General features: G+C 35.7%; 1 protein-coding gene across 2 annotated transcripts in view; it reads left to right on the plus strand.

The window, feature by feature from the left end:
- The window catches only part of ZEB1 (zinc finger E-box binding homeobox 1), a 199,483-nt gene extending 186,282 nt beyond the window's left edge, over nt 1-13,201 (plus strand). For both annotated transcript variants that reach the window (XM_067542592.1, XM_067542593.1), the window contains exons 6-9: nt 734-839; nt 2,536-4,346; nt 6,133-6,313; nt 10,730-13,201. In XM_067542592.1, the coding sequence (XP_067398693.1) occupies nt 734-839; nt 2,536-4,346; nt 6,133-6,313; nt 10,730-11,298 (2,667 nt within the window). In that variant the 3' untranslated portion in view covers nt 11,299-13,201. The remainder of the gene's footprint in view (nt 1-733; nt 840-2,535; nt 4,347-6,132; nt 6,314-10,729) is intronic.
- The last annotated feature ends 333 nt before the right edge of the window (nt 13,202-13,534 follow it).

A 13,534-nucleotide genomic window follows, 5' to 3' on the forward strand; every position in this document is an offset into this window, starting at 1 on the left:
TGTAGCAATAAGGCTAAAATGATTAAAATACTTAGCAATAAGTGTTCTCACAAGACAAGACATAGCAAAAAGTTAGTTTAATGGCTTCAGCAAAATTGTTAACAAATTTAAATATTAGGTGTTTGAGGAATACATTTGATACTATATATTTTATTATAGTTTTTTTGCATTTGTTTTGAGAATAAACTGACTGAGAGTGCCTTTGTTGTTACTGAACCATCTATTCTTCAGCAATCGTGTGGTGCCATTTCATAAAAAATCTAAGGCCAACAATAAAAGCTGGAAGCATGTAAATGGAAAAATCAAGTCAACAGATTAAATTTTAAACTGTCTGTAAATGCTTTAATGTTTCTTTGTCTTGTATCCCATATCTGTTGGATGATTTTTACAAACAGAAAAGGGAATATCATACTAAATTTCTTAGGCATGGAATCTGACAGTATCCCCCTTACCTGAAATTAAGATAGAGAGCAATGTCTTTTTTTTAACTGTATCAGATTTACACCAATGATTTATATGGCTCAGTTTTCTAACCAGACCACTAATCTGTTTCTTTTTTTTATAAGTAACACATATGACCCTCAATGCCTTGAAGTGATGATTGACTGTATTCAGTTTTGAATTACATCTTCTGTGCTGAAACTTGAAATATATGAGGTTTACCTTATGCTGGTTGTTCATTACATTTGAACTCCTTTTGTACTCTGAATGAATTTCAGATTTTCTCTTACAGAGACATGTAACTCAGTCCAGTGGTAATCGAAAATTCAAGTGCACTGAATGTGGAAAAGCTTTCAAATACAAACATCACTTAAAGGAGCACCTACGAATTCACAGTGGTAAATATTCCATGTTTTGTTATCTGTAATTAATATTATCATGTGTATTTTGTATGACTTTAGTGTGAAAACAATTTTGTAACTATAAGTTTAAAATATAAAATACAAAGTTTATGTTATTCTTGGAAATATGGTGAATTCTGGCCCCAGTGCTCAAAAGAGTGACCAAAGAGCTCACACTGCAACTCAGGAGGGTTTGCAAAAGTGGCTTTTAACTAAGACAGTTAAGCAAAACTTCAGCTGTAGCAGTTGCGTTCTGGTATGTGTAAAAGCAAAGGTGGCAGGAAGGAATTTGGGGGTGTTTTGTGCATGTTATGTGTATGTATATAATTTTTCATTTAAAAAAGTGGACAGCCTTTGCCTTGACAACTTTACTTGTAAGTTGTACCTCTTTCCCTTTTTCTTTGTTGTACACCTTTCCTCTATTCTTTGCTTCTTTACCTTTTTCAATTATATCCTATTTCTGAATGTTTCTAGAACACCTAGCATGTTGTAGCCCCTACTGGAAACAAATAATTTACAGTAATAAAAATTAATAAATATGACTGCTACCCACTATGTTGTGCCTGTGTATACCCCCATACAAGGGTAATAGCAATAAAATACTGCTCCAAGGGAAGAAGGGTATAGTACTTGAGATTGTTGTAGATTGTCATCTCAGCAGTTGGTGTTTCATTTTGTATGAAATTCTGAAAGTTAATTTTGGTCATTTAAAAAAATTCTCAATTTCTCCCCTCCCCCTCTTCTTTACCCATTGGAGACAGACAGAAAAAAAGTAGAAATGAAGGTTTCACATTTTCCTTTTCTACTGCCCTGGCCATCCAACCAAAGAAGTAGCATTTAAGAAAGCTCTGTTTTTAATCCTCCCACTGCATGTTCTGTGCCTCACTTTTGTTTCATCTCCCAACAACATCTTTGTCTCATCTCCTCACTCTCAATGCCAACTCTGCCTGTTGTTGGAAGAGATTGTGCTCTGACTCAGAACTACCAACTCTTCTCCTCTTCCTCAGCAGCAGAGCTATGTTAAGAAGTTAGTGCTACCTCTGGGCTTTACCATCATGTTGACTAGCTTGTAAGGAAGCTCTACAACTGCTATTTATCTCTGACATCAGATATATGCATGTCTTCTGTGTGTGTCCTATTTCCCTTTACTTTGGTGTATCTATTTGACTGATTACAATTATGAGTAGATATGTAGGTAGTGTATGTGTGCTTACTGCAATAAAAAAAATACGACCTTACATCACCATATATTTTGTTTATGCCCCCCGCCCTTTTTTTGGTCATTGTTTTAGTCTCCTGCTTTTTCCCTTTCTGAAGTACTTTATATTAGCTATTATGGAAACAAAGTTTTTGTTTTGGTGGAGTTTAATGAAGTCTACAATATAGTATAAAGCCATTTATATGTTGGTTTGGACACTTATACCAAGGTTTGGTAAATGCCAGAATTTACCATGGCCATATGGGCCTGATCTTTTATTTCTAGTGTACACATAACTTGCACTGAAATTTATGGAAGGAATGCCTGATCAGGCACATAAATGGCATAATTGTCTATATTGTTTAATTGAGTTTAAAGGGTTTGTTATCACAGTAATGTCTGGGACTTTTTGAGAGGGGAGGTATTGTTTTCCCATTATTGTAGTGTGATAGAGATGCACTGTAACCTAATAGACTCTCATTTATCTTTGTTTAGGAGAGAAGCCATATGAATGCCCAAACTGCAAGAAGCGTTTTTCCCATTCTGGTTCATATAGCTCACACATAAGCAGTAAGAAATGTATTGGTTTGATGCCTGTAAATGGTCGAGCACGGTCAGGGCTCAAGACGTCTCAGTGCTCCTCTCCTTCCCTTTCCGCATCACCAGGTAGCCCAGCGAGACCACAGATACGGCAAAAGATAGAAAACAAGCCTTTACAAGAACAACTTCCCATTAACCAAATTAAAACTGAACCTGTGGATTACGAATTCAAGCCCATAGTAGTTGCTTCAGGAATCAACTGTTCAACCTCTTTGCAAAATGGGGTTTTTAGTGGTGGTAGCCCATTACAGGCAACCAGTTCTCCTCAGGGTGTGGTGCAAGCTGTTGTTCTACCAACAGTAGGTCTGGTATCTCCCATAAGCATCAATTTAAGTGACATTCAAAATGTACTTAAAGTGGCAGTAGATGGTAATGTAATAAGGCAAGTATTGGAAAACAATCATACTAATCTTGCATCCAAAGAACAAGAAACAATCAACACTGCATCCATACAACAAGCTGGTCATTCCCTCATTTCAGCTATCAGTCTTCCTTTGGTTGATCAAGATGGGACAACCAAAATTATCATCAACTACAGTTTGGAGCAGCCTAGTCAACTTCAGGTTGTTCCACAAAATCTGAAAAAAGAAAATTCTGTCCCCACAAACAGTTGCAAAAGTGAAAAATTACCAGAAGATCTTACAGTGAAGTCCGAAAAAGATAAGAACTTTGAAGGAGAGACCAACGATAGCACTTGCCTTCTTTGTGATGACTGTCCAGGAGATCTTAATGCACTTCAAGAATTAAAGCACTATGATCCAAAAAATCCCACTCAGCTTCCTCAGCTCAATGAAGCAGAAGCTGAGAAGTCTGAATCCCCTGTTCCATCAGATACAGGGGAGAACAACTTATCTCCTGGTCAGCCACCTTTGAAAAACCTTTTATCTCTTCTAAAAGCATATTATGCATTAAATGCACAACCAAGTGCAGAAGAGCTATCAAAAATTGCAGATTCAGTAAACCTACCGCTGGATGTGGTAAAAAAGTGGTTTGAAAAAATGCAAGCTGGGCAAATTTCTGTAACGTCTTCTGGACCATCTTCTCCTGAACAGGGCAAGCTAAGTAATCCTACAGATAATGATAATCAATCAGAACCTACAAAGCCAATTGAACCCCACAACAGCACAAGTAATTCACAAAACTCCCTCAAGATAATTAAGTCTCAGACTTTATCAGTGGGATCGACCCTGAATGGTTCACGAAGTAGCACGCCATCCCCATCACCACTAAACCTCTCTTCATCAAGAAATTCACAGGGTTATGTGTACACAACAGAGGGTGTACCAGAAGAGCCACAAGTAGAACCTCTTGACCTTTCACTACCAAAGCAACATGGAGAATTATTGGAAAGATCTACCATAACTAGTGTTTACCAGAACAGTGTTTATTCTGTCCAAGAAGAACCTTTGAACTTGACTTGTGCAAAAAAAGAACCACAAAAGGACAGCAGTGTTACAGACTCTGATCCTGTTGTAAATGTAATCCCACCAAGTGCCAACCCCATAAATATTGCTATACCTACAGTCACTGCCCAGTTACCAACAATTGTTGCCATTGCTGACCAGAACAGTGTTCCATGCTTAAGAGCTCTAGCTGCCAATAAGCAAACCATTCTGATTCCTCAGGTGGCTTATACATATTCAACTACAGTTAGCCCTGCAGTTCAAGAAACACCGCCAAAACAGACCCAACCTAATGGAAATCAGGTACATAAGCCTGTGTCTATTCCTGTACATACTATATGTAGAGCGTGGCATAATTCAGATCATTATTTTTACCAAACTAAGAACCATTTTAATGTTAAAAGAAAAAAAAAAAGCCAAGATTGGCTAAAATAGTGTTTAAATTGCTGCTGATGTTTATTTTGGTTGCACCATAATAAGTGGGTGATGGAAATTATTGTAAACTTTTTCCTGTGAAGCCAGGCTGGTAAGTGTGGGTCCAGATTGATACAAGAGGTATTTACATATAAGCATGTATGTATATATACACACATGCATGTTATGTATCTCAGTTCCTTCCTATATTCAGTCATTTGCAAAGTGGCTTTCAGTTCCTTAATGTGATTTTTTGAAGAGTCTATTCTGTAATAGTCAGGTTAAATTTTGTACCTATTCCCTTACACAGTAGGGCAACACAGAGAAACTAATAGTTGTGTCAGATTTTTAAGACCAATTTTTAAATCCAAATAGTAGATATATTATTTACTAAAGATTTCCAATACCCCTGGTTAAAAAAGAATGTAAGACCTACGCTCATATATCTTGCTGGCTCTCTATTGCCAACAAAATGAAAAGGCTTTGTGGGATGTCTTGACACCCCTCTCCTCTTTCTGCCCTCTCTGTCAGCTCTCCCTAGTACTATTTTGATCTGGTGGGTAACTGAACTCTTCCTGTACCATAATGGAACTTTAAACAAAATTAAAATGAAACTTCTGTTGAAAATGGGGCAGGTGCTTGTCCCTTGCACATGTCACTGATGTACTCTACTCTGTTTCTGCCTCCGTGTGTGTGTGTATGATCAGAATCAATCCCACTGATAGTCATACACATATTACTTAAGTAGGAACAGAGCAGAATGAAAAAATGATACGTGCAAGGGATAAGAACTTTTCTTGGTTGAATCCTTGTAAGTGGATGATGAAACTTAATGTAAACTCTTCTCTGTACAGTTGGAAACTGGTCGGCCTGGGTCTGGACTGCAACCAGGAGTGTGTGTGTGTGTGTGCGTTTATATGTTGTATATTACACTCATGCATATTGAGGTAGCTAATACATATTTTATTTGGATTTGAAAACTGATCTAATCTAATACAACTAATAGCTTTTGTGTTTTTTTGTGACTTGCTGATACCATTAGAAGATGCGCTTATGCTTTTTGAGGGTGAATCATCTGGGGCTAGAATTACAGTATTGTGGTATTAGAGATACAGTTTTGTTCATGGAATTTTAGCATTCCCTGGCTAGTTACTTTAGATTACATTCATAGAAGAATGATGGGAAGGAAAGTAGTCAGTTTTACAGAATTGAACATTCTTAGCATAATTTTAATTTTCATAAAATGGGTGAAACATCTAGGTGCAAATGGTGTACATGATGTAAAAAACTGTTAGAAACATCCTTAGTCTTCTACATTCCCAATGTCCTTTTATGTATCTTTTCATTCTATAATCTTGTTTCCGTCCCTTATCCGGCTCTTACTTGGTGTGTCAGTGCGCCTCTGAAGCTTGGCGTGAAACCAAATCTTGAAACTCAAACACTGTGGCTCTATTAAGTACTGGTTTTTGAGGCCTTCTGGTTGTGATAGATGAGAAATGTTAGTGTCACAAAGAGTGTTTTCTTGTCTATGTAAATATTAAATAAAACAGCATTGTTAGTCAATTTATTGAAATTAAGTGAAATTACAAATGAAATTTCAGGATATGATTTATAATCTTGCTTACTTGTCCGTGGAATTTGTACTAGGTTTAACATGTTTCTGTAATTTTCTTAGGATGAAAGGCAAGATACTAGCTCAGAAGGAGTCTCAAATGTGGAAGATCAAAATGATTCTGATTCAACACCACCCAAGAAGAAGATGAGAAAGACAGAAAATGGGATGTATGCTTGTGATTTATGTGACAAAATATTCCAGAAGAGCAGTTCACTACTGAGACATAAGTATGAACACACAGGTATGTAGTAGTAAATATAGTTTTTACAATAGTTTCCTTATTTTAATTCTGATTAGGTTCCATTCTTCAAAAAGGACATGTAATAATAACCTTTATCATCATCATGGCTCAGTGCACACTTTTTTCAGTAAACCTATGTTTTTTACGTTTATTCAATTTTTGTTGCTTTTTCAGGATGCTGTTATATTTTTTAGGGACTAATGCAAAAACTTCTCTCTATCTGGATCATGGTTATGATCATCTAACAGCACTTGTGGTCAGGGACTCATTTCCCAACCTCCAGCTCATACTGCTGCCTTCATTATTATTATTTATTATTTACTCATAAAACATCTTATATGTGTGGGACACTTTACAAACAACTAAAAGACAACATCCCTGCCCCCAGGGGTTTTAAAATTTAAAAGTCTAATCTAAAATCCTTTGGAAATCAATGGGAGTCTTCAAAAAGCTTTGAATCTTTCCCAAAAAGAATAGTACTACAGGCTTAAGCTTTTTATTTTTAATTTCTCTGCATTCCTCCTTTCAACTCCAGTTCTGGATGTTTTGGTTATTTATTACATTGTTTTACTTTAGTTTTTTCTATCTTATGTATTAAAGCCCTGTTTGATATATGTCTTCATATGCCTTTCTCTTTTTATTAACTGTATTATTTTTCTGCTTATTTGCATTACTTTTTTCTCTCTGTGTTAGGTTTATTTCTTAATGGTGTATTTTCAATTAATTCTGTTAATTTTCTTTTCAGTCTTTCCCATTCAATTTCTCAGAATGTGTTTCTCAACAATATATGTATTTTTCCCAGCTTTGCTTTACTAAAAGTTTAGCATATTAGTTTCTCCTTTTTTTAAGAGCACACTAGTTCTTTTATTTTACTTTTTAATGAAGTGTAGAGCTCAGGAAAAGTGCCTGTTTGACAGTACTAGACTCTGAAGCCATTGCTCTTCTCTGTACTGTGATCAGAAAGCTATCATTTATCTGTATCTTTCATATCTGGGCTACGCCTATACAAACTTACTTTGTCTAATTTCTACTCTATTTAATTGTGAGTTTTGAACTCTAAAATCAAACTAACATTACTGGATTCTATTGTATTAAGTTAGATGGAATATATGTGCCCAAAGAATCAAAGGTGTTAACGTGACTCTGAAATTGTCCAATTTTAAATTGTTTTAAAGAAGGTTTCGGGTACAGAGACCTCAGCCTGCTTAGTCCCGTGGCAAACACCATTCAAAATCCTTTTAATCTTTTAGTAAATTAAGGAAAAGAAGAAAAACAGTTAAATCATTTAAAATGTAAAGGATTAAGTAAGGCTTATTTTAACAACATCCCTTGTTCCTTTCCCTTTAGCTGGAAAGAGTCTTTAAAAGGAAAAAAAACAAAAACAAAAAAAACCTTGACAGTCTCTTAGATGGTATCAAAGATGTTGATAGGTGTCCTTTTTGAAAAAGGAGAAGTTAGTTGGAATGGATGGAGCAGTTGTTGCTGTTTTTGTTGTTTAAAATCCAATTCCATTTCCTAAAAGACAAAATGGGACGCGCACACACAAGAGGGGAGAGAAAAGAACAGAAAAGATATAGAAAACTCAGCTTCTATCTCTGGTGTTGACGTTTAGTTGCATCCTTGTTGCTGGAAAAACACAGGTGCAGCACATGCTCTTATCAGCCATCCTGAGGACCTAGCAAACTCATACCAGCATTGGGCTGTTTAGAAGGCATTGTCTTTAGCTGTCTCTTTTTGGTTAGAGGCTTGCTTACAGCAGTGTTGTGAAATATACATTCTTGTCTGGCTGAAACAGATTTTTATTAGATAGAATGAAAAAGCAGAAGGAGAAAAAATAAGGTGGGGAAGGAAAAGAACATACTCGGGAAAGGGGGGACAAAGTTTCACATACCAGGTGATGTTTGGGATTCAGCCAGAGCCAATGAATGGAGATGGATCCCTCTTATGGCTTGGTCTGGTCAGGACATTTCCTGGGATCAGGATGACCAAGACACAATGATTTTACAGTTGATCCCAGGGGACATTGTGGGTGGCAGCTATGATGATGAAGCTCTTTTCTTCCCTTCCTTCAAGTCAGCAGTTATCTCCCTTCGCTTCCTCTCAAAGTCTCCTTTATTTTAAGGACCCCAAAAGGGATTGAAGGGTGGAATGGTTCCTCCTTTCAGTATTTTGTCCACCAATAGGGCTAATTTTAGACACACCAAATTTGGTTCATTGATTTCTGATCTCACACTGTTCTTGTTTGCTTGATACTCTCCTTTTTATACCAGCAGGCTGTTTTGTTTAGACTAATTCAGTCTTTTTTTTTTCTTTTCACCTTTCCTCATCAAGTTATATTATTATAGGTTATTCTGACATTTTATGAGCTTTCACTCACTTTTTCCACAGATGAGCTCACAATTAGAGTAAACTTGTAGGCCCAATTATCACAACAGTTCATGTAACGTTCAGAAGAGACATTAAAAAATAACAGAGAGGGGACAAAGAGAAGAAATCTGAAAAGTGGAGCAGAGAGAAGACTGAGGTATAAACAAACAGAAAGACAGAGCAGGGGTTAGGAGAGAGATTTTTCTAATGAATATGTAGGTACAAAATAAACACTTGTGTCAATCTATTTTTGGGAGTAAAGATGTTTCTTCTCTCTTCTTAATGCAAAGCAAAAGCTGCTCTTTAGTGAGAACAAATATTTTAAGTGAGTTATGAAATTCACCATCATTTACTGGGACCCTACTTCTCTTATCCCATCAGATTCTGGAATGTTCATTCACTAAAAGTCACATCCAGGAGCCAGTCTATCTCCTGCCTGCATTCTGTGCAACTTTGTCAAATGGCTTTCCAGACAGCTATCCTTGTTCTCAAATTATTCAGTTATGTAGAAATGCAAGAAATTCAATTCATACAGTTCAACAAAGGAGTTCATCACGTTTAAATCCATTTAAATCAATGAATCTCAAGCACATGCTTGAAGTTAAGCACATGCAGAAGTGCTTTGCCAAATTGGGGCCTGAGCATTCAGTGGAAGATGGTGCTGAGTCTGTCCTTTAGAATGGAAAAATAGGGTTGATAAGTGTTGCGATTTTCTAATGCCTTTTATAATCTTTTTTGCATTAAGGTTTTAGTTAATAATGTGGATCTTTATGGTTCGTTCCACTGAGTTAGCTATACACCTGGTCTAGAGTTGGTCACTACAGACCTGTCTCCATTCTCATCCTCCCATGGGCAGGGCATAACAGTCTCCTGATAGTCTCATCACAAAAGGAAGACTGCATTCATTGAATGCAGAAAATACATTGTACATAAACCTCTCGCCTTGTGATATATGTTGTATTCATTCAGAGCTTTGGATGGGTTTATTTAAATCTATTATTATTTTGATTTGTTAAATACTACTTTCAGCCTAGATCACCATTAAGTCGACATGTAGGCTGAAATTCAATGGGAAATGGGTGCTTAACTCCTAAGGGATAAGTCCAAAGCAGACTGCGAAGAGCTACAAAGGGATCTCACTAAACTAGGTGATTGAGCAAAAAAATGGGAGATGAAATTCAATGTTGATAAATGCAAAGTAATGCACATTGAGCAGATGTTTTCAGAGAACTGTCCACAATGAGTCCAAGATCTCTTTCTTGAGTGGTTACAGCTAATTCAGACCCCATCATTTTGTATGTATAGTTAGGATTACATTTTCCAATGTGCAGCAGCAGTCAAAAAAGCTAACAGAATGTTAGGAACCCTTGGGAAAGGGAAAGATAATGAAACAGACAATATCAGAATGCCTCTATATAAATTCATGGTATGCCCACATCTTGAATCCACATTTGGGTAAAATTAATAGGCAGCAGGTTTAAAACAAACAAAAGGAAGTACTTATTCATACAACACACAGTCAACCTGTGGAACCAGGGAATGTTGTGAAGGCAAAAACTATAATAGGGTTAAAAAAAGAACTAAATAAGTTCATGGAGAATAGCCAGGATACATTCATGGAGAATAGCTTTTAGCCAGGATGATGAGGAATGCAATACCATGCTCTTGAGCGTCCCTAGTCTTATTTGACAGAAGCTGGGAGTGAACAACAGGGGATGGGTCACTCAATGATTATCTATTCTGTTCATTCCCTCTGAAGTACCTGCATTGGCCACAGTCTGAAGACAGGATACTGGGTTAGATGGACCATTGGTCCAACCCAGTATGGGTGTTCTTATGTTATATTCTTAGGCTCCTTTGAAAATCCCAATCTTAATGATCCTAAGAGTAATACCATAAATAAAGGTACCAACAGTTATATCAAACTCCAAATATGAAACTCCTGCTCTTCAACAAATAGTCTTCACTGACCATAGATGATAGAAAAAAACAGTAATAACAATTAAAGTGTGGAAACTAATGTTGCAAATATTTGCTTATTATTTTTAGGTAAAAGACCTCATGAGTGTGGAATCTGTAAAAAGGCATTTAAACACAAACACCATTTGATTGAACACATGCGATTGCATTCTGGAGAAAAGCCCTATCAATGTGACAAATGTGGAAAGCGTTTTTCACACTCTGGGTCTTATTCTCAGCACATGAATCATCGCTACTCCTATTGCAAAAGAGAAGCAGAAGAGCGTGATAGCACAGAACAAGAAGAGACAGGACAAGAAGTCCTAAATGAGCATGTTGGTGCCAGGGCATCTCCGTCGCAAATCGACTCAGATGAGAGAGAAAGTTTAACGAGGGAAGAAGAGGAAGACAGTGAAAAAGAGGAAGAGGAAGACAAAGAGATGGAAGAACTTCAGGAAGAAAGAGAATGTGGAAAACTACAAGAAGTAGAGGAGGAAGAAAGGAAAATTGAAGGTAACATGAAGAATGAAGAAGCTGTAGATCAAGTGAGCAAAGCAGAACAAGAAGCTATACAGAATGATGAGCCGGTGTCAGAAAAAAAAAAACAAAGCTTAACTGATATGGGGTTTTTTCCTATAAGGAAAACAACTAATTCGTAATGAAGTTTGTTCTATATTATACACGCTTAACATAGAAACACAGTAGTCTGCATACTGTGATTTCTGTTCACTACTGTGTAAAAAAAAATAAAAAAATTATAGTAAAATAAGAAAATAAGAAAAGGAAAAAAAAAAAAAAAAAGAAATCCAGGTGTGCCTGAACCTCAAACCTAGTAATTTTTCATGCAGTTTTCAAAGTTAGCAACAAGTTTGTAACATGAAGCAGATTAGAAAAATACAGTGACTCTGGAAACAAAGATTTAACAGGTTGTAGGAAATCTGATTTATTAGACAAGCATCTGGCATCATTTGTTTTATCAGTATTAATTTTCATTCTTACGCTGATTAATTTTAAGCTGTACAATTGGGAGAGATTTGTATGATTTTTTTTTTTTATCGGTAAAACATTTGCTAAATCCGCTTCAGTATTTTATTATGTTTAAAAAATGTGAGAACTTCTGCACTACAGAATTCCCTTTTGCAGAAAAGTATAATGCAGTTCCAAACAGTGCTTGACTACCTTTGTAAATTCAACATAGAAGGTAGCAATTTATAACATTAGATGTTGTAGTTGAGCATTTTATCATTTAAAGTGTATTGTTAGCCTTAAGAAAGCAGCTGATAGAAGAACTGAAGTTTCTTACTCATGTGGTTAAAAATGTAGTTGAAAAAATTGTTGTTGAGTTCTGATTGCAGGGACTAACAGTGTTAATACTGGTAAGGACAGCAAAGTCGTCAAAAATCAGTGTTTGTAATTGTGTTTTGAGTATGTAGTAACAATATGAAGGATATGATATGAAGCTTTGTATCTCCTTTGGCCTTATGCAAGATCTGTGTGCTGTAAGTGCCATTTATCAGTATTTTAAAGGCTCTGACCAGCCTTTATCTAATGTGTGGCCTACAATAACTAGCATTTGTTAATTTGTATCAAACTTCTAAACTAAATCATGGGGTGGGGGAACACTCAAACATCCAAGAAGTAAGAACACTGGTACATTTCATTATTTAATTCTTTAGAATTATGTTTGGTTAATACCTAATTTGCAGAATTTCTCTACAATAATTACAAGGGAAATTTTCTAATCTGCTTTATTGGTTTACTTTAATTTCAGACACATACATGACATGTTATCTGGCTCATAAGTGTTTCCAAATGTTAGTTATTATGGACCCCATTTATTAACAATGTTAGCTGATTTTTACCTATCAGTATTATTTTATTTCTTTTAGTTTATAGATCTGTGCAACATTTTGTACTGTATGTCTTCAAACCTGGCAGTATTAATACCCTTCTTACTGACATATGTACCTTTTTAGTTTTAGAAAACTTTTATATTTATGTGTCTTATTTTTATATTTCTTTATTTATTACACAGTGTAGTGTATAATACTGTAGTTTGTATTAATACAATAATATATTTTAGTATGAAAATTTGGAAAGTTGATAAGATTTAAAGTAGAGATGCAATTGGTTCTCTTGCATTGAGATTTGATTTAACAGTGTTATGTTAACATTTATACTTGCCTTGGACTGTAGAACAGAAGAATTAAAATGGGAATGTATTAATTTTACAGTTGCAATCAATTCATTTTACCTTTACCCAGTTTTTAATATAACGCTCTTACATTTTGAAATTCACTGTGTGACTAATAGCATGATGCTCTGCAGTTTTATTAAGAAACTAGTCTAACCATAAAACTCTCATTTCCTTAGGAAGCCAAATTAGAATAATCTTATAAAAAGTATTGGGAACAATGTTTAACATTTTTGTGCCAATTTGTTCCTGTATTCATGTATGTAAGTTACACATCTGAATCTTCATTTTTAAGTTCCTTGTTACATCATGGTCATTTTCTAGTTTTTTACCAAGCTCCCCATCTCACAATAAAATGCGTCAACAAGCCTGACTTACTGTCGTTATTCTAATAACACCTGATTATAATGTTTTGAATTATTTTTATGAGATGTCATGCAGACTTCAATCTTTGCTTGGATACAGAAGCTCAACTTGAGCTGTGTAAGTAACAAATGAGTAAGGACAAGATACACAGGTACAGAGAGAGCTGTTTTGGTGGTTCACTGGGTTCTACAAAGGTCAGTGAAACAGCGAAGGTTCTGGTTTCAGAACCAAACCACAGGTTTTCTTGGATTTTTGTTGCTCTTGGATCTTCATTGTATATTTTAAAATGATACATCTCATTAACACTTACTTTAAAGCAAATAGTTCTGTGAGTG

Source organism: Emydura macquarii, unplaced genomic scaffold, assembly GCF_026122565.2.
Source record: "Emydura macquarii macquarii isolate MOO-44397 ecotype Brisbane River unplaced genomic scaffold, CSIRO-AGI_Emac_v2 contig_719, whole genome shotgun sequence".
Lineage (NCBI taxonomy): Eukaryota > Metazoa > Chordata > Testudines > Chelidae > Emydura > Emydura macquarii.